Source organism: Odocoileus virginianus, chromosome 5 (genome assembly GCF_023699985.2).
Source record: "Odocoileus virginianus isolate 20LAN1187 ecotype Illinois chromosome 5, Ovbor_1.2, whole genome shotgun sequence".
NCBI lineage: Eukaryota > Metazoa > Chordata > Mammalia > Artiodactyla > Cervidae > Odocoileus > Odocoileus virginianus.
In genome coordinates this window covers 18,175,709-18,198,605 of record NC_069678.1, presented here as the reverse complement: position 1 = coordinate 18,198,605, position 22,897 = coordinate 18,175,709, and the positions used below count along the sequence as shown (strand labels likewise).

General features: G+C 44.9%; 1 protein-coding gene and 2 pseudogenes across 1 annotated transcript; 2 read left to right on the top strand and 1 right to left on the bottom strand.

The window, feature by feature from the left end:
* The first annotated feature begins 1,233 nt into the window (after positions 1–1,233).
* LOC110134672 (intelectin-1-like) lies at positions 1,234–9,321 on the top strand. Its single transcript, XM_070467151.1, is given in 9 exon segments — positions 1,234–1,245; positions 1,468–1,531; positions 2,129–2,236; positions 3,250–3,497; positions 3,824–3,982; positions 4,386–4,506; positions 5,616–5,719; positions 9,170–9,239; positions 9,242–9,321. Coding segments are annotated over 9 exon segments (966 nt in total).
* Positions 9,322–10,574: 1,253 nt separating this feature from the next.
* LOC139035037 (large ribosomal subunit protein uL13-like) lies at positions 10,575–11,200 on the bottom strand (annotated as a pseudogene).
* Positions 11,201–15,725: 4,525 nt separating this feature from the next.
* LOC110134663 (intelectin-2-like) lies at positions 15,726–22,894 on the top strand (annotated as a pseudogene).
* Positions 22,895–22,897: the final 3 nt, after the last annotated feature.

Here is a 22,897-nt window from a genome sequence, read left to right as displayed (position 1 = left end):
CCCAGCAGCAGAGGTGGTGGAAATGAGGTATCATAGGGTCAGTGGTCAGCCAGAGTCTGGACAGTGGACAGTGCTGAAAGGAGTTGGGCTGGCTTGGGTGTGGAATGGAGATGTAGAACATTGTAAGCAGGTGTAGAACATACCCTGGGGATTATGGGCTTCAAATGTGGACAAGAAATCTCCTAATAACGGGAGAGAATGAAAGCCAGAGAAATTTCAGTTTCCTATGGGTGCTAGTTGAACTGAGTGGCACTCCCAGGCTGGTGGAACCTAGCAAGTTACACTGTTACACTGAAAAGAGCTAATGACAATTGCACTGTGGTTACATATGAGAATATCTCTATTAGTAAAATGCAAAGTTGCCTATGGGAAAGAGCCTTGACGTATGTAACTTACTCTCAATTTGCGCAGAAAAAAAGTGTTGTGTGAGTTTGTGTACACGTATAGAGAGAGAGTATATATGATAAAGTAAATGGGTGAAACACAATGGGTAGATATAGGCAAAAGCTATATTTGTGATTATGAACTATCTTTATTTTTACAATATTTTCTAAAGTTTCAATTATTTCTAACCCAAAATAAGTAAAAGAGTGACATGACAGTAGGACATCACATAATTAGGGGTTGGAAAAAGCCCATAGTAGGACAGGAGAGTATCCATCAGCTTCTCCAGGGGGTGGGAGTGTCAGGGATGGCTTAATGGAGAGATTTCAGGAGAGACTGGAAGGATGGCGACCTGACAGGTGTGTGAGGCTCTGGAGCATCTGACTGAGGTGGGAGCAGGACAGGCTGCAGGGAAGAACCGTGAGGTCCCGTCCATCCTGAGAGTCTGTTACGGAGGGAACACTGTGTGTGCTCTGACCCAGCAGGGCTCACCCTCCTCATAGTGGGTGTCACCTGTGTGCCCACGAGCGCTGCCTCCTGCCCCTCCAGCGGGTTACACAATCCTTCTCATTGCTGGGGGCCGAGACTCAGGCAACTTCAGAGGAAGAATGCTCAAGGGTGGAGCCTGCAGCCCAAAGTAGGCTGGGATGGGAAGGGCCCATGTGGTTTGCTCTCCCCAAAAGGTTCAGCACTTTGCCTACCTCAGACCGCCCTGCAGAGGCAGCAGCTCTGAGACTCCTCCTGCTTGGGCGCTCTCCGCTCCTGGCATCTGCGAGGAAGGAAGGCTCAGCTCTCTGTGCTGTGAGGAAGCTGAGTCTGAGAGAAGATCCGAGTGTGTGGGGAGCCGCGATGCCAGCTCAGGTCTGGTCTTAGGGAGGGGGAGTGTCAGAGAAAGGAGCCTGTGGTCCCTTAAAGATTTGTAGGGTTGGATGGGGTGGGCTCTATTCCAGGAGGTTCCAGAGTGCCCAGAATCCCATCATTTTCCATTTGGGGCTTCCTTACTCAGAGAGTTCGAAGAAAAAGGATGGAAGGGAGAGAAAGGATGAACCAGCCAGTGACCGCGTGCATCTCCCTTCTACTCAGGGGACAGGAGTCAGGCTTGACCTCCTGCTGTTCCTCCCCGTGGCCGCCAGAGGGCAGAGCAGCCGTTTCATCCGCTCAGGTGTGCCGAGGAGCCCAGGGAGTGGAACCAGGCTGGATGCTGAAGTTCTGGCCCAGAGCGGGAGTCGTGGAGATGCAGAGAAGCCAGACTTTGCAGCCAAATTGAGCTGTGGCCAGAGTGTTCATCGCTGGTCTCTCTGGATGTGTGGTCTGAAGCCAAGGCCTGTCCTGGGGCGCCATCTGTGCCTCTGTGTGGCTGCTCGGGCTCAGCGGAGCCATAGTGACGAAGACTGCTTCCCTATAGCTGCTCCCGCTCCTACGGCCTTGGCCTTGGGGTTCCCAGAGGGTGCTTGGCGGTCAGGGCTGTGTCCAGGGAACATCCTTCCCTAGTCCTCATCCTCACAGTTCCATTTATCACAGTAGGCATAATGAGGGTTTTCATGTTTAACTGGTTGTGGAGAAGAATGCAAGTGTTGAGTATGTACTAGATTGTGGTCAGCTATTCTTAGCTGAGAGAATCCTCACTTCTGGGGCCTCACAGTCTAGTGATGAGCCTGTGAAGTGGGAAGGGGCTAGGAGCCAATGACCAGGAAGGCTGGTGTGATGGCATGAGACTAAGAACTATCCTCACATCCTCTAGCAGGGACGCTTTCTGTTGAGAAGTTCTGGGACAAGGAAACCTGTCCTCCTTACCTCTCCTTCCTTCCAAGAAGCTGCAAGGAAATCAAAGAAAGTTGCCATAAAGCAGGTGGTGAGTAATAACCCAACTCAGCATCCTTTCCTCTTAACCACTTTTTAGCTAAACAGATCTTGGTCATGGAGATCAAGAGGGGGTGTGCCTACCACTCCTGTCTGCTGTGACTCCAACTTCCAGCCTAGGAGATTTCTATTGGGAATTTTGAGGCTTTTGGATCCAACCTAGTTGTCAGAGACATGATCTTCTGAACATAGGGAGAATGTGCTGTTCCTGGTGAGTCTTAGCATGGTGACCATAGCTCCAATGGGTGTAAGATTTTCCCCTTCTTGTAAGCTAAGAAGTTAGTTCTGTCTTAGTGTCATAGATTCTGGCAGAGAACATGAGCCTCCAGAGGCAGAGACATAGAACTTTATTACTTACAATTACAGAAGTAGTCAGAGCATCAGCTTTTTACTTTGCTGGTGTTCTGGGTCCCATCCCATCACAGTGATGTGAAAAGGGCCAGGAGATATCTGCCCATGTAGTTTGTTTGCCAAGAGGCTTATAAATTGGGTTCGTCAAGCAAATGTAAGCCTTTTTGGAGAAGACAGTTTATTTTCTCTGGGGCTGAGTATAAGGAAGAACTCTGCATTTAGGGAATATGAATCTCATATAATGGGCGGTGACCATGCCTGCCCTTAGCTCTGGGTGCAGAGGCCACATCCTGGTGTGGACTTGAGATGTGGTCGGGCAGGATTTCTGGCCTCTTCTGGCCAGAAGGAGGCTCTATCCCGAGGGAGATACTGTCTCTGTCTCCTAGGACGTTCGCTCTGCAGAGTCTTTGAAAAGGTAGCATGCAACAAAGGCAGAGATACCATCTCTGTCTCCTAGGATGTTTGCTCTACTGAGTCTTTGAAAAGGTAGCATGGAACAAAGGCAGTGAGTGTCCACAGAGAATTGTCCTCAACAAGCGGGTATTTGTGGGAGCCTTCAGGATACATTTCTGAATTCCCAGAGTCTTTCTGGTTGTGGGTCTGAGATGGACCCTGTGCTCTAGACACAGGGTCTCTGACTGGTTCCCTCTGCAGATGGCCTGTATCACCTCTGCATTGAGAATGGTGTCGTCTACCAGACCTTCTGTGACATGACCTCCGGGGGTGGCGGCTGGACCCTGGTGGCCAGTGTCCATGAGAACAACATGCGTGGGAAATGCACCGTGGGCGATCGCTGGTCCAGTCAGCAGGGCAACAGGGCTGACTACCCAGAGGGAGATGGCCACTGGGCCAATTCCAACACGTTTGGGTCTGCAGAGGCAGCCACCAGTGATGACTACAAGGTACTGAGCACCCAGGTGGGAAAGGGTGGGAGCTGAGTGTGGCTGGAGCAGAGCATGTGGAAGGGAGGGTGGGAGATGGGGACATGGAGGAAGGACTGGAGAAGAAGAAAGACAGAAGTCCATGTCTTGAATGACAAATTCCTCTCACCAAGGCTGTTTGGGTGGTGGGGCCTCATCGTCTGCTGGAGGGAGGTGGGGGTCTGAGCACTGCTGGGCACCTGTCCCCTGGAGCCCTGAGCTCTCAGCTCCACTGAGGGCTGTGTGTGTGGGTCTTTGGCTGGAGGCACCTCCTGGGCTGGTCAGGCTGAGTGTGTGTCCCTCTGCAGAACCCTGGCTACTACGACATCCAGGCCCAGGACCTGGGCATCTGGCACGTGCCCAACCAGTCCCCCCTGCAGCACTGGAGGAACAGCTCCCTGCTGAGGTACCACACCGACACTGGCTTCTTCTGGAGACTGGGTTATAATCTGTTTGGACTCTACCAGGTACATGGGGCTGCTAGCTCAGGGTGGAGGCACTTATTTTAGTGAACAGAAAGCCAAGTATTTGGAAAGAGGAGTTAAGTCTGCTCTGTCCCTATCACTAAGTAGCGCTTCTGTTTGGCTTTCTTCTACCTCTGGGTCACTACAGACTAGGGTGCTGCCTCTCAGAAGAACTCTGAGCCAGGAAGTGGAAGAAGCCTGGGGGAGAAAATTATGGGTGGGTAAAGAGGGAGAAAAACAAGGGTCTTGAGGCTGGTTAGGGTCCTAGCTATGATTGCAGGTGGGAAGGATTCACTGTTATTCAGTCTGATTTCTGAGTATGACACCCAAGGGCATTAAATCTCCTACTTCCCTACATGGCAGCTTGCCTACTGTCGCACACAACCCTGTATTTTGGTCCCTGCAGAAATTCCCAGTGAAGTATGGAGCAGGGAAGTGCTGGACTGACAATGGCCCAGCCATTCCTGTTGACTATGACTTTGGCGATGCTGAGAAAACTGCATCTTATTATTCACCAAATTGTCAGTGTGAGTATCTCCCACCAAAACCCAGTCATCAATCCTTCCCTCCTCTCTTGGGGAAAATGTAAATAACAATTAGTGATTGCTAACATTTATGGAACACGTAGCAATACAGTATGCCAAACTGTTTTCTAGAAACTTGAGATGGTTTTGTGTCATGAAAAACCTATGAAGTTACAATTACTGTCCTCTCCATTATAGAGGATATAAAGCCAGACTTCTTAACCAATATGCTCCATGACTTTTATAATAGTTAAGGAAAAGGCAAGCTAATGTTCACAGGTGAGAACAACTTGGAAAGTATTGAGAAAAATTTTTGTTCTCATTTTATCAAGAACACCATGGCTTATCTGGAGAACCTCCAGTTGAGAGTAAGACGATCAAGGCTCAGGCTCACAACAGTCACTTGTCTAAGGCTCATAGGAAAAATTTGTTTTTGCTCTTTATCATGTAAAAAGAACCTCATGTAAAGAGGTAAGTTCTTTTTACATGAGGCAGGTGTAAAGGTGCAGATGTGAAATACTGAGAACCCGAGCCAGGGTGTTCTTGATAAAGTGAGAACAAAAACAAATTTTTCTTGATAAATAGATGGATAGCTATTTTTGAAAGAAGACATTTTTTCAGTATGATAAAGCCATAGAGCATAAGTCTTTGGTGGGAAAATACAAGCCATCAGTTTTTACCTTTACTGTTTCAACAAGAACAGGTAATGGTAGGTAGGGCAAATAAAGTCATGGTAATTGGATGGCCGGTGTGGCTTCAGAAACAGATGGCACCTTCTGATCATTGCTTATTCCTGCTGGACCTCTGGGGGTCTTCTTGCTGATCTCTCAGTGGAGTCTCATTTCTCCTATGAGCCTTAGCAGAAAAGTGACTCTCGTGAGCCTGAGCCTTGGTCCTCTTACTCTAGATGGAGGAAAGTCTCTTCCAGCCAAGTTCAGAGCCTAGATATAGCAGCCACTGTTCACAGAGGTGCTGGGCTTCATCCTTGCAGCTTGGAGTGTTGGGCTATAACCCGACCTGTTGATTTAGGGAATCCCTGGTCTGAACAGTGGAAAGCTGTGTCTAGTTCCTCCTTTGCATACTTAGGCCTTTCTCTGCCTCTTCTTTTCCAGGGGAATTTGTTCCAGGGTTTGTCCAGTTCAGGGTGATTAACAATGAGAGAGCAGCCAACACCCTGTGTGCTGGGATGAGGGTCGCTGGCTGCAACACTGAGCACGTGAGTTTGCGGACAATCCCTGGTGTGTGTGTATGTGTGTGCATGTGTGTGTACATGTGTGCGCACGTGCATGTGTGTGCATGTGCATGCATGTGTGTGTGTGTGCGTGCATGCGTGCATGTGTGCATGTGAATGTCTGATTGGGGTGTTGATGTATGTTCCTTTGGCTTGTGTTTTTATTCTTTTGCTGGTATTTTGTGGACAAACTTTTAAAATTGTTAATATTATTTTTTTGTGTGTATAAATATTGTGCTTTAATGAACTCCTTATACAGAAATGTCACGACAAAAATATATAATTGGAAGAGATAGGGTGTCCCATGTATACTCCATATTCATAGAAAACTATAAGGGAAGAAATAGAAATTGGAATTAAAGAAGCAGCAAGAGGAGGTGAGAAGGAGGTCTGTAGGTCATCTTGTTGGCACTGATAAACAGTATACCTGATATCACAATTTACTAGAGTGATATCCAAAATTTCCATCCCAAAGTCATGGAATTGCCCTGAAAAAAGTTCTTCTGGATTGTTTTTGTTTCTTAATTCTTCAAATGACCAGAACTATTTAAACCAAACAAGGCAGGGTGAGAGTTGGATAAGGTTAGCACCACTCATCTGCAATAGAAACTCAGGTCAGAGATCTTGTTTATGAAAGCTGAGGCAGCAAGACCAGATAAGAAAAACTGAAGTGAAGTTGCTCAGTCGTGTCTGACTCTTTGTGACCCCATGGACTGCAGCCTAACAGGATCCTCCATCCATGGGATTCTCCAGGCAAGAATACTGGATAAAATTGTTAATATTATTTTAAAATTGAGATTCAATGGACATATGACATTATACTAGTTTTAAGCATATAACATGATGATTCTATATTTTTATGTATTGTGAAATGATCATCACAGTAACTCTAGTCAACACCCACCGCTATACATAGTTGCAAATATTGTGTCTTGTGATAACAATTTTTAATATCTACTCTCTTGGTAACTTTTTGATGAACAAAATAGTACTATTAACTATAGTCACCAGTCTGTACATTACATCTCCAGGACTTATTTTATAACTGAAAGTTTGTACCTTTGACCAATGGCTATAATTTACTGTATTGGAGTCCAATTTATCTATATTCTCAATGTATGATTAGTACTTTTATGCTGTGCTTAAGAAGCATTTCCTGATGATATTCTCACATATTCAACATAGAAACTTTATGTTTTTATTGTTTTTCTAGTATTGAGAACACCAGAGTTTGGTTAGTGGAGACTGTCTCTGAGGGACACTCTATGGCTGGGGGCAGGAGGAGGAGGGAGTCAGAGTTCTAAGAGCAAGGATGCTCACTCAGCACATTTTCCTTCCACAGCTCTCACTCTGAGAAATGTGACCCTGAAGTCAAGGACATCTTCACTTTCCCCTGCAGTTATCAGTTTGTCCATTTCTCAGTTGAGGCGTAATAGCTGTGTCTTCATGGAAGGGCCCCTGGTGATGATTTGGAGGATTATGCAAGTGTAGGCCCTGGGAGGAGGGTGGGGTGTATTTCCCCTACACTGCCTTTCAGTGAGCCTTATGCTCATTAATGCTCATTTGCATGTACCCCTACAAGCACTGATTCCTTAAAATACCTGCTAGGGAACCTACAGAGTGCAGCTATTAGAGATGCAAAGCTGACAGAGTCATCTTAAGGAACTCAGACTGAGAAGGAGAGAGATATAAATGCACAATTGCAATTTCATGTGGTATCACCTGAGATAGCAACATAAACAAGAGGCTCTGGGGACACAATACAGGGGCTTCTACCTCTGCTAATGGCACACAGTTGATTCTCCAGCAGGTGACATCTTTGCTGAATCTCAAAAGATGTGTGTAGAGTTCAATAGGCAGCAAGGGGCAGAGTAGTGTCCTTTGAGCATGAGTGGCTAACATGCTCTAAATCACTGGGATTTGATACACCATGGTATGTTGAGGGGGACATGAGCTGTTGTTTAATTTTGGAGCATTATATGCACATGGGGTAGAAGCAGGGAGCTATGCTAGAAATACCTACAGGAAATAGGGCAATCAGGGTGTTTACATTATATCCAGGACATAGATTTTATATTGCAGATGATGGGACATATCAGAAGAGTTCAAACAGTAGTGACCTGATCCACTTTGGTTTTGCTATGATGATGCATAGCCAGGTGAGGGACCTAGATTCAAGAGTAAGGAATTTAGAGGCAAGGAGACCATGAGGCAGGTATAGAGGTGCAGATGTGAAATGTTGAGGACCTGAGCCAGGGTGGCCTTGATAAATTTGAAAGAGCAAGCATGGATGCATAGACAGTGAAATCAGCAATTCTTGATGATTAACTGACCATGAGGGATGGGAAGTGAAGGAGACTACAGACTTCAGGGTTTTGTTTTGGGTGACTGAATGTTATCACTTAAGATGGGTGACAAGAAAAGGAATAGATTCAAGGGCAACAAGAGAGCGAATTAGTTTTGTTTTGCTTAAGTGGAGTTTTAGATCTAGTAATATGTAGGTGGAGATCTTCATCTGGCAGTCCCAGAAAATACCTGACTGGTCATCCAGATTTAGGATGATTATGCTGGTTCTAGCAAAAGTCAAGGGAGAAGACAGGCCATCATTGGGAGACTGAGGTGTGGACAGAATTGTGAGGAATAGCATTTGGGGGCTCCAGGTGACTGCAGCCACAAAATTTAAAGGTGCTTGCTCCTTGGGAGAAAAGCTATGACAGCATATTTAAAAGGAGAGAAATCACTTTGCCAACCAAGTCCGTATAGTCAAAGCTATGGCTTTTCCAGTAGTCATGTATGGATGTGAGTTGGGCCATAAAGAAGGCTGAGCTCTGAAGAACTGATGCTTTTGAACTGTGGTGCTGGTGAAGACTTTTGAGAGTCCCTTGGACAGGAAGGAGATCAAATCAGTTAATCCTAAAGGAAATCAGCTCTGAATATTTATTGGAAGGACTGATGCTGAAGTTGAAGCTCCAATACTTTGGCCACCTGATGTGAAGAGCCAACTCATTGGACAAGATCCTGATGTTGGGAAAGATTGAAAACAAAAGAATAAGGGGGAGACAGAGAATGAGATGATTGGATGGCATCACCAACTCAATGGACATGAGTTTGAGCAAATTCAGGGAGATGGTGAAGGAGAGGGAAGCCTGGTGTGCTGCAGCTCATGGGGTTGCAAAGAGTCAGACATGTCTTAGCGAATGAACAACATAACAATTGAGGAAAAAGAGTGAGCAAGGGGTCTGAGAACAAACATTAAGGAAGATAGAAAGGAATTCAGGAAAGCATGGTTTCAGAGTCCACTGGAGGGAAAGGTTTGTTCAGGGGAACGGTCAAGGCACATAGGAAGAGGGCTGCAATTACAGGGGATTCGACCATTAAGAGCTCACTGGTGTGTCCACAGCCAACCCCTCACTGCCTCTTCTCCCTGCCCCCCAGCACTGCATCGGCGGAGGAGGATTCTTCCCAGAGGGCAGTCCTGCGCAGTGTGGGGATTTCTCCTCCTTTGACCGGATGGATACGGAGCTCACAAGGGATACAGCTCCAGCCGGGAGATCACTGAGGCAGCTGTGCTCCTGTTCTACCGCTGAGAGCTGTGTGGTGTGAGTTGTGGAACCCAGCTCCCAAGCCAGACCCTCAGAAAGGGAAAAATGGAATGCTATCAAGGAGGGAGGGGTATAAACGATGTCACTTTGTGCTGTCTGTGGTTGTAAATTTCACTGAGCTCCGGAGGGATGTTTTAAAATGATGCCTCCTCTTCTGGTGATTTCTACTTCAGACATTCTGTTTGGAACTTCAAGTCTCAGGTATCCCAGACATGTTTGCTTATCTTTCTAGGGGACCCCTGTGGGAGACTGAGGAGTAGGGGAAAATCATTCTCCTTAATTTTCCCACCACACTGTTATTGGCTAGTCATATCAAGCCCTCAACATAAACATCTTAAAGAGGAAAAGATGACTATTATCTAAATTCAGTAGAAAAAAAGAGAAATTGAGGTCATAATTGTGCATTTCCTCTAGTATGACAGTTGAGACAGTGTCCCTAAAATGATTTGGTACTATTTGCAACATCTCTGTATTGGGGAGGGGTCTCACAATATCAAGAAGTTCACTGACACCTAGCAGGATGTCTTGCAACTCAACCCCATTTTGACCCAATCATGGACCAGCACCATTCAAATCAGTTTTGCTCAAGGGTCAACCATGTTTGCTTTTTTCAGTATCTTCCTTTTTTTTTTTTTTTCACTTCCCTAATAAATCTTTTCCCCTTACTAGCTCATTCCAGATTTCTGTCCTTCTCCTTTATCCCTTCTTTCTTACTTCTTTTTGTTACCGCTTCTCTTATTTGTCTATCCTTATGTCAGAGTGTTACATTTCCAAACTTCAATCTGCTGGCCTGTGTGTGTAAAGCCAGTCTACTGACACAGGGTTGTGGTGAAGGAAAGTGCAGCATTTACTGCAGGCACTAAGCAAGGAGTTTGGGTAGCTAATGTTCAAATCCTGTCCTCTGAATGCCCCACTGTCTTTCAGGGGAAAGTTTTTAAAGACAGGATGGGAAAGAGGATTGTTCTATGCAAGATCAGAAAGTCAACATTCTTCTTCTTGGTTGTTGGTGAGATTTGGGATTCAACATCATCAGTCTTCTTGTCCAGCTGATCTGGAGTCTCCCTGCTTGTGGTCAGCACACAGTTAACTTCTTCTATCTGTTGTGGGTTTCATTATTTGCAAATCATTTTGAAGGATATGGCTCAGAAGAGATTTGTCATCTGGAAGGAATATGTTTGGAGTCCTGGCGAACTTTTTTTTTTTCTTTTTTGAAAAATAGGCAGTCATTTTTATGGAGCTCAGATGAGTTATCCAGGTGTCTTGAGGACCTCTGTGCATTTGTCAGTTTTCTTCTCTATGTTCTTTTCAGCCTGCTTCTGTAACCTCATGAGCTGCTTTTAAAAATTTTTTTCCAGTAGCGGATGTTGCTCTTCTTTCTCTTCTCCTCCCGTGTGGCTGCTACTGACTAGGACTTCCAGCCAGCCTTGTGAGCCAGGCAGCCTAGGTAGGCAGACTTGCACGTGGGTGTTTGTTTGCACAATCTGGCACAGTCCTGAGGATGGCAGGAATCACCATCCACTTTTCTCTTGTCATAGGGTGGTGTGATCCCATAAAATACCCCAAGATAGTCCAGAGTGACCTGGCCTTGCCTGGTAGCTGGGGCACCGTGTTTTACAATGTCCACCAGAAGATGCAGCTGGGGGATTGGATGTGGCAGGGGCTGCGTGAGGAATTGGTATTCACGTGCTTGCTGAAGAAGGCCAGGCACTTCAGCTTGTTTCTGTAGAAACTGCCAGACATGTTGTTTCCTCATAGTGCAGGAATACTACCTTCTGGCCCAGAAGCACCTGCTTGCCCAGGATGGCTTCCAGGCGTCCCAGGTGACGGCCTTGTCATCAGGCATCAGGACCTTCCCCTCCACCATCTTTGGCAGCCACCTGGGAAAGAAACTTTTATTGCTTAAACAGGATGATGAGCCTATAGGCATTTACTTTTTATAATTCATTAAACTGTAGATTTATGTTTGATATCCCTTTCTGTATGTTTGTCAATTTTTTACAATATTCTTTTTGAAATTTATTTATTTTAAATGAAACAAAGATGAATATTTTTAGAGATAAAAATTACAATTCACAAAGAAGATAGATATCATAAACCATTAGACACCTTAACAACAACAACAAAAATAAGGCAAAAATCAGATGAAATACAAGGGAAAAGAAAAAATATATAATCATAGTGAGACATATTAACATTTCTCTGAGAATATTTTACCAAATGCAGAAAAAAGAAGAATAGGAGCATCTTGAATGATGTCATTAATAATTTAAATATAATAGATTTATATTTTATTAATTTATATTAATCACATCCTACACAAATACATTTAAAATTTTGTATCTCACACATTATTATTAGATGTCCATAAGACATTTAGAAAAACTGGCAAAAAGATAAATGTTACTAAATTTCAGAAAGTAGAGTTCTTTCTTGAGGGTGTGATTCAGTTATACATATACACATATATTATTTTTGAAGTTATTTTCCATTTAGGTCAATATAAGATATTGACTATAGTTTCCTATGCTATACATTTAACTTTTGTTGCTTGTTGCATATCTATATTTTTAAGTTAGAAATCTAGCATTCTATTTATACTAAGTCAAACAAGTGGAATCAAAATATCATAAATTTTTTAGTTATAAAAAAATTCATGTTTTCTAAAATATATGTATTATACATATTATTTACATATATGTGTTCAAAATCTTTTCTACTATGCTTGATAAAGGCTTGAGAAAGAACTTCAAAATAAAAAAAAAGAAGAGATGGAGGAATTGGAAAATAAGTTAAATGAAATGGGAGCTCTGAATATGAAATAGAAAAAGTGAAACAAACTAGATAAAAGTAAAAGATCTTCATACAGTCCAGTTGTTTTTAAACGTGGCTGCTCATTAGAGACATATCTGGAGCTATGGCAAAAAACAAAAAACTGAAAACAAGTAACACCTGGGCATTTGTATTTTTCAAAAATTTCCAAGGTAATTCTGATATGCATATGAATTTTAAAAAGTGATTACAGGTTCTTCTAGTAAATGGTAGCTTTGATGATGTAGAATTCTATAGTTTTTCTGTTGACCAATCATGATACAATGATATTAAGTAAGTAGAAGTTACATAATCGTAATAGTAAAAGATGTTTATCAGTTTTCACAATCAATATCCAGACAAAAAATAGAAGATAATTACAATTGCAAGCCATAATGAGAACATGATTAACCTAACAATATAAATAATTACATACAATTTTGGGGGGAGTCAAGCATAGTGATGTGGTAAGTAGAAGGGCATATGTGCACCTGTTTTCTTCTGCTCAGCCAGTCTATGTCTTTTGGCTGGTGCATTTAATCCATTTACATTTAAGGTAATTATAGATTTGATCCTTTCATCGTAATAGGTATGATCCTATTACCATTTTCTTAATTGTTTTGGGTATATTTTCTGCAAGTAGGGTTTTTCTTCTCTTGTTTCCTGCCTAGAGAAGTTTCTTTAGCATTTGTTGTAAAGCTGGTTTGGTGGTGCTGAATTCTCTTACTTTTGCTTGTCTGGAAAGTTTTGATTTCTCCATCAGGTCTGAGGGAGAATCTCGCTGGGTAGAGGCTGTCTTGTTGGCTGTAGGTTCTTCCCTTTCATCACTTTACATATGCCATGCTGTTCCGGCTTGTACAGTTTCTGCTGAGAATCAGCTGAGAGCCTGATGGGAGTTCCCGTGTACATTACTTGTCATTTCCCCTTTGCTGCTTTTAATATTTTATCTCTGTCTTTAATTTTTGCCAGTTTGATTACTATGTCTTGGTGTGTTCCTCCTTGGGTTTATTCTGCCTTGGACTCTCTGTGCTTCCTGGACTTGGTTGATTATTTCCTGTCCCGTGTTAGTAAAGTTTTCAGCTATTATCTCTTTGAATATTTTCTCAGGTCCTTTCTCTCTCTCTTCTCCTACTGGAACCCCTATAATGCAAATGTTGGTGTGTTTAATGTTGTCCCAAAGGTCTCTTAGGATGTCTTCATTTCTTTTCATTATTTTTTCTATATTCTGTTCTGTGGCAGTGATTTCCACTGTTCTGTCTTCCAAATTATTTATCTGGTCTTCTGCCTCAGTTATTCTGTTTGGGTTCCTTCCAGTGTATTATTCATCTCTGTTTGTTCTTTAGTTCTTGTAGGTCTTTGGTTAACATTCTTGCATCTTCTCAGTCTTTGCCTCCATTCTTTTTCTGAGATCCTGAATCATATTCACTATCATTATTCTGAATTCCTTTCCTGGAAGGTTGTCTATCTCCACTTCATATAGTTGTTTTTCTGGGGGTTTATCTTGTCCTTTCATCTGGGATGTAACTTTCTGCCTTTTCATGCTGATGAACTTTCTGTAATGTGGTTTTGTTTTAGTCACTGTGGGATTGTGGTTCTTGCTTCTTCTGTCTGCCCTCTGATGGAGGAGACTAAGAGGCTTGTGTAAGCTTCCTGATGGGAGGGACTGGTGGTGGGAAAAACTGGGTCTTGCTTTGGTGGGTAAACCTTATTTTCTTGGGCTCCAAAATCATTGCAGATGGTGACTGTAGGCCTGAAATTAAAAGATGCTTGCTCCTTGGAAGAAAAGCTATGACAAACCTAGATAGCATATAAAACAGAAAAGACATTACTTTACTAAGAAAAGTCCATGTAGTCAAAGCTATGCTTTTTACAGTAGTCAAGTATGGATGTGAGAGTTGGGCCATAAAGAAAACTGAGCACCAAAGAATTGATGCTTTTGAACTGTGGTGTTGGAGAAGACTCTTGAGAGTCCCTTGGACTGCAAGGAGATCAAACCAGTCCATCCTAAAGGAAATCAGTCCTGAATATTCACTGGAAGGACTGATGCTGAAGCTGACACCCCAAAACTTTGGCCACCTGATGGCCAAAGAGAACTGACTCATTGGAAAAGACCCTGATGCTGGGAAAGATTGAAGGTGGGAGGAGAAGGGGATGACAGAGGATGAGATGGTTGGATGGCATCACCGATTTGACGGACATGAGTTTGAGCAAGCTCTGGGAGTTGGTTATGGACAGAGAAGCCTGGAATGCTGCGGTCCATGGGGTCACAAAGAGTCAGACATGACTGAGCAACTGAACTGAACTGAACTGAACTGACTAAACTGGTGGGCAGGGCCTTTCTCGGTAAAGCTTTCCAATTATCTGCTGATAGGTGGGGTTGAGTTCTTTCACTGGTAGTTTCTTGGCCTGAGGTGACCCAGCCCTGGGGTCTATGGGCTCTATGGTAGGGTTAACGGTGACTTCCAAGAGGGTTTACACCAAGGAGAACCTTCCCAGTCAGCTGCTGCCAGTCCCCTTGTCTCTGCAGTGAGCCCCTGCTGACTCTCCAATCCTAGCAGGTAGTTTTGGTTCAGTTTCCCATGGAGACAGTGCTCTGTTCCTCTGAGTCTTGGTGTGCACAAAGTTTTGTTTCCCCTAGTCCTGTGGAAGTCTTATGATCAAATCCCGCTAGCCTTGGAGGCCAGATTCCTTGGGGATTCCCAGTTGCTTTGTTGGGTCCCAAGGCTGGGAAGCCTGACGTGGGGATCTGAACCTTCACAAGAGTGGCAGAACTTCTTTGGTATTATTGTTCTCCAGTTTGTGGGTCACTCACCTGGCAGGTATGGGATTTTATTTTATCATGATTGTGCCCCTCCTACCATCTCAGTGCAACTTCTTCTTTGTTTTTGGATGTGGGGTATCTTTTTTTTGGTAGATTCCAGTGTCCTCCTGTCGATGGTTGTTCAATAGATAGTTGTGATTTTGCTGCTTTCACAGGAGGAAATGAGCATACATTTTTCTACTCCACCAGCTTGAAACAGGAGCCTACAACATTCTTTTTAACAATAGAGCATAAACAAGTCACTGGGAGAAGCTAGACTGGATGCAAGTTTGAAATGGGGATGGCTTTTGGTTGTACTATTCTCTCTCTACACAGACAATGTTTTTTGTTTTTTGTTTTTTTTTTTTTTGGTCTACAGTGCATTTTGAACTATGTTGATATGGACTGGTGATTGATGATAAATCTGAATTCACAAAAAGCAATTCTCTCTCAGAATCAATTGTTTATTTCTTCTATTACATTTTTATCAATGCTTCTCTACCTTACAAACATTTCTAGCATGTTACCACACACAATCCAGCTTCAATCTCTTTCTTTTCTCCCCAGTTTAGGCTGTCCTGTCCTGGAAAGATCAGTTGGCTGCAATCCCCACCTCCTAACATTTCCCTTACTTTCCCCAGCTCCTCTTCCTGGCCAGTGCTCTAACATTCCTTGCTGCTTCTATAGTTTCCCTCTTAACTTTTCTGTCTAATTCCTAACTTCTGGTGCACAGGAAGTTCAGAGATGAGAGAAATTGATCTACAGGGCACAAGGGCACAAAATGGGGAAGAGAAAGGTGCAGAGGGCAAGTGCTGGGCGTTCTCACAATCCCACTGGCCAGCAGCAGTGTGTCAGTCTTCCTTCCAGATACATGAGCAACGTAAGTCTAAAGGCTATCCTGAAAGCCTGTTTTCAGGTGTTATTTATCTTAGCCCATGTCTTCTGCACATAGAAACCTGAGTCAAAGATGAAAGTTCTAACACGTGAGTTGCTAGCTATTGATTCAGAAAATAAGGGTTAGGGGAAAATGGAAGAGATGAATAAAGCATTAGGAACTATGTGATTTGTGATCACTCTGCCTATCCTTTCATAGTGATTCTGGAAGAGAAATGGAAAGGCAGTGTTCTGACCAGAAATCATCCCAGGTCCTGTGGTGCATTGTCCAGGGCGGGAGAAAGTTTGGCTGACATCTGCTATTTCTATATGAGGAACAGGAACAAGGAGGGGCAGAGAAAGAGGAACAGAGAGTGAAGGGGTCAGGGGATAAAGAAAGACCAGAGGAAAAAAGGAAGGGGGATTAAGGAAAGAGATAAGCAAGTTGAGGTGCCAGGGGGAAAGGTCACTGATGAAGGAGTGAAGGAGTGAGAAGGCCTTCAAATATCCCAGTGACACCATTTGCAGCAGAAACAAGCTGTCCCCACTGAACTCTGCTCAAATTGTAGACTCAGGAGCAAAAGAAAGGATCGTCACTGTGTTAAGCCCCTGGGTTTGGAGTGGTTTGTTGTGCCATAGTTAATAACTGATCCAACTTCATGGTGTGGAGGTTGAGCCTGGTGCTCTAGCTGATGACATGCATATTCTTGGTGGGATTGCGGAGGAGCTTGTGGTTTACAAGGACCCTTGCTGGCAGCAATGTGGGGAAAGGATTGGAGGGGGCCAACATTGGACACAGTGAAGATTAGAAATGGTGCCTTGCAGGAGGCCATTTCAGGAGTGCAGGCCTCAGCATGAACTTGTTCTGTGGTCACCAACATCATCCCATGTCCAGATGACTAGTTTGAGGCAATCAAAGTGATTCCATGATGGATTTTAAAATGGGTAATGGATATGGTGACATTTTTCAGAGGCGTGTAGTTTTATTCAATTTGAATTTTAATGCAAAGTGATCTTCACGGTTTATATTATGACATATAATTCAGATTTCATACTTTGAAAAACATGAAAGTATTTTATTTTATCCCAATATTCATATTTTGGAACTTAAGCACACTGTATTTCAGAATATAAGCACGTGAGAAACCTGTACTGCCGTCATACCTCCTCTCAACCAAGCCCAGGTTGTCAGGCTGCTTGAGGTCTCATCCAGCAATTATACACCATTTTGGAAGAGGTCACTGAATACGTATTTAGCCACATATCCTCAATAGTCCCATGTTAGAAATAGTATTCAGCAGAGGATAAAGCCATGTACTGATGCCCAAATAATGAACATCTGGAAGATGACTCAAACAAAATGTAATTAAAAATGCATTGTTATATTACCCTAAATTTTGCTAGTCAAATCTTAGGGGTTTGATGCACAGTGTAGGAACAATATTTCTCTGCCCCTTCCCTTGGATAGGGAGGATATCTGTCACTGGTTATTATAATGCAGAAGAGATACCAAATAGCAAATACATGCTCTTGACTGAGGTGGTTGGAGACAAAGATTTGGTAGTAGTATTTTTGTATATATAAGTATATAATGGTTGCCTCTGTCTGTGTGTGTATATGTCCTGATTGGAGATAATTTTTTTTTATCAGTGAAATTTTTCACACTGTTTGCCTGTTGAAGACCCAGAATCAGTTATTCTTTTCATTCACGCTTGCTAAGCAGACCAACTCTTTCTCCCCGAGACCTTCTCCTTTGTAGCACAGAACCAAGGCAGCTGACTCACAGTGCTGACGCTGTTCCCCTGAGGTCTTCCTTGAATTCTCCAGCTCAGTCGGTAGATCACACACCTCCTGAGATACCACAGGCAACACTCTTAGCATTTTCTTACAATAGAACCTGGACACCATTGTTCTAAGCTGCAAGATGTGTTTCTTCATCAGCTATAATCATATCACCAAGTCGGTGTCCCACGTGTGAATTATTTCCTGATGCTGGAAAAAGGACGACATGAACTTGTACTCTGCCTGGTAAAGGCTTCAGCCTGAAAGTGACTCTTTCTATTTATATTTCTCAGCTAGAATAAGTCCTGTGCCCTGTTTGTCTTCACAGAGAAGAGGCACAGTCTTACATGTGCCTCCAAAAGAGAAGAGAATGAATCACAGTGAACAGCCCTAGTGATTACTTGAGGAATTTCCTGATGAAACGATATTAGTGGTCAATTCCTTATGGTTGTGCAAAACAGCAGAGATGCATGGGAGACAGGTCAGGCCTCTCTCCATCTCTCCTTCTCTCTCTCCTTTTCCCCAGCGCTAATTCAGACAGAATGATGTAGGGAAGCACACGGGTGTGTGTAAGTTATCAATAACATTACTGTTCTTGGGTTGGCTAGTGGTTTCTCAGTGTGTGAGGCATTTTCTTTCTTCTGGGCTGAACATGGAGAATGACTCCTATAGCCTGGACAGCGAAGAGAGGTGATGTTCCAGGTCTGGGACTGAGAGGGAGGGAGCAGTGCCCTGAACATCAGCACTGGTCCCAGAGAGCAGAGCCAGTGCCAGAGGTGATAGCAATGATGAATCTTAGGGTTTGTGGTCAGCCACGACCTGGGCAGTGAACAGTGCTGAAATGAGTCAGGCTGGCAAGGCTGTGGAATGGGGATATTTTGTTTGTTAGCCCACAAAGAACATCCTCTGAGGATTATGGGCTCCAAGGCAGAAAGGAACTCTCATAATAATGGGAGGGAATGAAAACCAGAGACATCTCAGTACCATAAGTATCAGCTCACTAGAACTTCTGGGCTGGTGGATCCTAGGAAAGTTCCAGTTTCATGAAAAAAAGTTAACGATAAGAAATAGATGAATGCATATGGCCATATACAAGAATATCACTATTGGGAAAATACACTCCTATCTATGGGAAAGGACCTTCATGTATGTAACTTACCCTTAATTTGTTTATAAAAAAAAGTTTGTGTGAATTTGTGTATGCCTATAGAGAGAGGGCATACATGATAAACCAAATGGGGTAAAATATGAACTCTAGGTGAATTTAGTTAAAAGCTGAATGTGTACTTTTGTACTGTTCTTATTTTTTCAATGTTCTGTAAATTTTCAATTATTTCTAACCCAAAAGTAAGTAAAAGAATGACGTGACAGTGTGACAACATGTCATAATTAGGAGCTGGATGCAGTGGTCCTGGAGAGGGACTACTCTGGGGAGAGAGGACAGGGGACCCCCAGCTTTGCCTGGGGGTGGGAGTGTCAGGGAAGGCTTCACGGAGAGGTTTCAGGAGAGACTGGAAGGATGACGACCTGACAGGTGTGTGAGGCCCTGGAGCATCTGACTGAGGTGGGAGCAGGACAGGCTGCAGGGAAGAACCGTGAGGTCCCGTCCATCCTGAGAGTCTGTTACGGAAGGAACACTGTGTGTGCTCTGACCCAGCAGGGCTGGCCCTCCTCATGGCGAGTGTCACCTGTGTGCCCACGAGCGCTGCCTCCTGCCCCTCCAGCCAGTCACACACTCCTTCTCATAGCCAGGGGCCGAGGCCCAGGAACCTTCAAGGGAAGACAGCTTGAGGGTGGGGCCTTTGGCCTGAAGCGGGCTGGGATGGGCAGGGCCGGCGTGGTTTGCTCCCCCGTTAAAGGCTCAGCACTTCACCCACCTCAGGACTCTGCAGGGCCAGTAAGTAGCTCTGAGTCTCCACCCGAGTCTCAGCTCCTGGCACCTGTCCGGAAGGAAGGAGGGACTCTCTGAGTCTGAGACAAGATCTGAGTGTGTGGGGAGCCATGATGCCAGTTCAGGTCGTGGTCTCAGAGACGGAAATTTTTAGAGAAAGGAGGGTTGGATGAGGTGGGGGCTATTCCAGGAGGCTCAAGAATGCCAAGAATCCCATCATTTTCCATTTGAGGTTTCCTTACTCATAAAGTTCCAAGAGCAAGGATGGAAGGAGAAAAAGAGTGGACCTGCCAATGACTGTGGATCTCTCTCTTCAGGAGCCAAGGGTCAGATTGTACATCCTGCTGTTGTTCCTCTCTGTGGCCACCAGAGGGCCGAGTACGGGTAAGTCTCTCAGGAGCAGCAGTTTGATCAGCTACCCAGGTGTGCAGAGGAGCGAAAGAGAGCTGGGCTGGATGCTGGAGTCCTGGTCCAGAGGGGGCGTCATGGAGATGCAGACAAGTCACACTTTGCAGCCAACTTGAGCTGCAGTCTGAGTGCTGATAGCTTGCCTCTGCAAGGTTCCTGGGGCCCCGGTCTGTGCCTCTGTGTGGCTGAGGGGGCTCAGGGGAGCCGTGGTGAAGACTGTGCTTCCTTTTAGCTACTCTGGCTCATATGGCCTTGGCCTCTGGGTTCCTGGAGGGAGCTGGTGAGAGTTGTGCCAAGGAGGTGACGGTTGTGCCAATGTGTGGTACCCATTCTCACAAGTCCATTGGCCAAGGTGGGCATAATGATAGTAATAGTCTTAATTTTTAATTAGTGGAGCAGAACAGTGCCAGTGTAAAGCCTTACTAGATTGGGAGTCAGTTAGTCTTAGCAGAGAGGACCCTGACCTCTGTGGCCTCACAGTCCAGTGAAGAACTGGTGAAGTGGGCAGGGGCTGAGAGTTGATGCCCTGGAAGGCTGGCGTTGAGTGGCTCCGGACTAATAATGAGAATTATCTTTCATCTTCTAGCAGTGTCCTGTTCTCCTGAGATGTTTTGGGAGAGTAAAACCTGTGTCCCTTTGCGGTCTTTCCTGCCTCAAAGCTGCAAGGAAATCAAAGAAATTTGTAGTGAAACAGGTGGTAAGTAATAAACCAACCTTGTACCTCTTGTTTTAGGCACTTTTAAGCTGAACAGATCTGCGTCATGGAGACGAAGAAGAGTGTGCCTATCTCTTCTGTCTTCTCTGACTCCAGCTTCCAGCCAAGGTTATTTCCAGTGGGAATATTGAGGGTTTTCTGTCCAACCCAAGGACAGCAAACATGTTCTTGTGAACACAGAGAAATGCAGTGTTCCTAGTGACTCTTAAGGTGGTGGCAGGAGCAATGATGGGTCTAAGATTTTCATTTTCCCCTTCTTGTAAGCTGAAGATTTTGCCAGTCACAGTGTCACAGATGCTGGTAGAAAATGTGAAATTCCTGACAGTGAGACAAGAAAATTCATCATTCACATTCGTAGCAGCAGTCAGAGTATCAGCATTTTCTTGTTCTGGTTCCCTGAGCCTCAGGCCCAACAGAATGATGGGAAGAGGGCCAGGAGACAGCTGCACAGGTAGTTTGTCTGCCAAGCAGGCCGCCAAATTGGGCTTGTCAAGAAACAACCACCATTTTTTCCATCAGAGAATTTATTCTCTCAAGGGCTGGGTCCAGGAGAGGAACTCTGTACCTAGGAAATCTGAATCTCGTGGCAGTGACCATGCCTGCCCTTTGCTCTGAGTCGCAAAGGCCACATCCTGATGGAGACTTGAGATGTGGTCAGGCGCTGATTTCTGGACTCTCCTGGTCAAAAGGAGGCTCTATCCAGAAGGAGATATCACCTCTGTCTTCTAAGGATTTAGTTTTTGGAAAGGTAGCATGGAACAAAGGCAGTGAGTGTCCACAGAGAATTGTCCTCAACAAGCGGGTATTTGTGGGAGCCTTCAGGATATATTTCTGAATTCCCAAGAATCTTTCTGGTTGTGGGTGACCCACAGAGATGGACCCTGTGCTCTAGACACAGGGTCTCTGACTGGTTCCCTCTGCAGATGGCCTGTATCACCTCTGCACTGAGAATGGTGTCGTCTACCAGACCTTCTGGGGGTGGTGGCTGGACCCTGGTGGCCAATGTGCATGAGAACCGCATGCTCGGGAAGTGCGTTGGCGATCGCTGGTCCAGTCAGCAGGGCAACAGGGCTGACTACCCAGAGGGCATGGCAACTGGGCCAATTACAACACGTTTGGGTCTGCAGAGGTGGCCACCAGTGATGACTACAGGGTGGGTGGCACTGAGCACCCAGCTGAGAAAGGGTAGGGAGCAGGGTGTGGCTGGAGCAGAGCATGCAGAAGGGATGGGGATGTGGAGGTGGGGCTGGAGAAGAAGAAAGACAGAAGTCTGTGCTTTGAATCCCAATCTCTTGGAACCAAGGCTGTTTGGGTGGTGGGGCCTCATTGTCTGCTGGAGATGGGGGTATCTGAGCACTGCCGGGCACCTGTCCCCTGGAGACCTGAGCTCTCAGCTCAAGGGAGGGCTGTGTGTGTGGGTCTTTGGCTGGTGGCACCTCTTGGGTCAGTAAGCCTAAGTGTGTGTCCCTCTGCAGAACCCTGGCCACTATGACATCCAGGCCCAGGACCTGGGCATCTGGCATGTGCCCAACCAGTCCCCCCTGCAGCACTGGAGGAACAGCTCCCTGCTGAGGTACCACACCGACACTGGCTTCTTCCGGAGACTGGGACAGAATCTGTCTGGACTCTACCAGGTACATGGGGCTGCTGGCTGGGGGTGGGGGCACTACCTTTGGTGGACAGAGAGCCAAGTGTTTGGGGTGAGGAGTAAGTCTGCTCTGAGTCCCTGATCACTAGCAGATACTCATGCTTGGCTATTTCTTCCACCTGTGGGTCAGCTGAAATCATGTGCTACCTCTGCTGAGCAAGAGAAGAAGCCTTAGGGGGAGAGAGGGTGAAGGACAAGGGTCTTGAGGCTGGGCTGAGGGCAGGGAGGAGGAGTCACTATTATTCAGGCTGATTTCTGCAGAATAACACCTGAGGGCTCTGAATCCCTTATTCCCAATGTGGCGGCTTTTTTTTCCTGTCCTCACACAACCTGTATTTTGGGTCTCTGCAGAAATACCCAGTGAAGTACAGAGCATGGAGTTGTCAGACTGACAATGGCCCAGCCATTCCTGTGGTCTATGACTTTGGTAATGCTGAGAAAACTGCATCTTATTACTCACCATATGGTCAGCATGAGTGTTTCCTTCCAAATCCCATTCATCAGTTCTTTCCTGCTCTCTTGGAGGAAATTATAAATCACAACAGTGATCAGTTTCTAGCATTTACTGAACACTTATCAACACGGTGTATCTCACTCCTTTCCAGGAACTTGACCTCGTTCTGTGTCATTTAATCA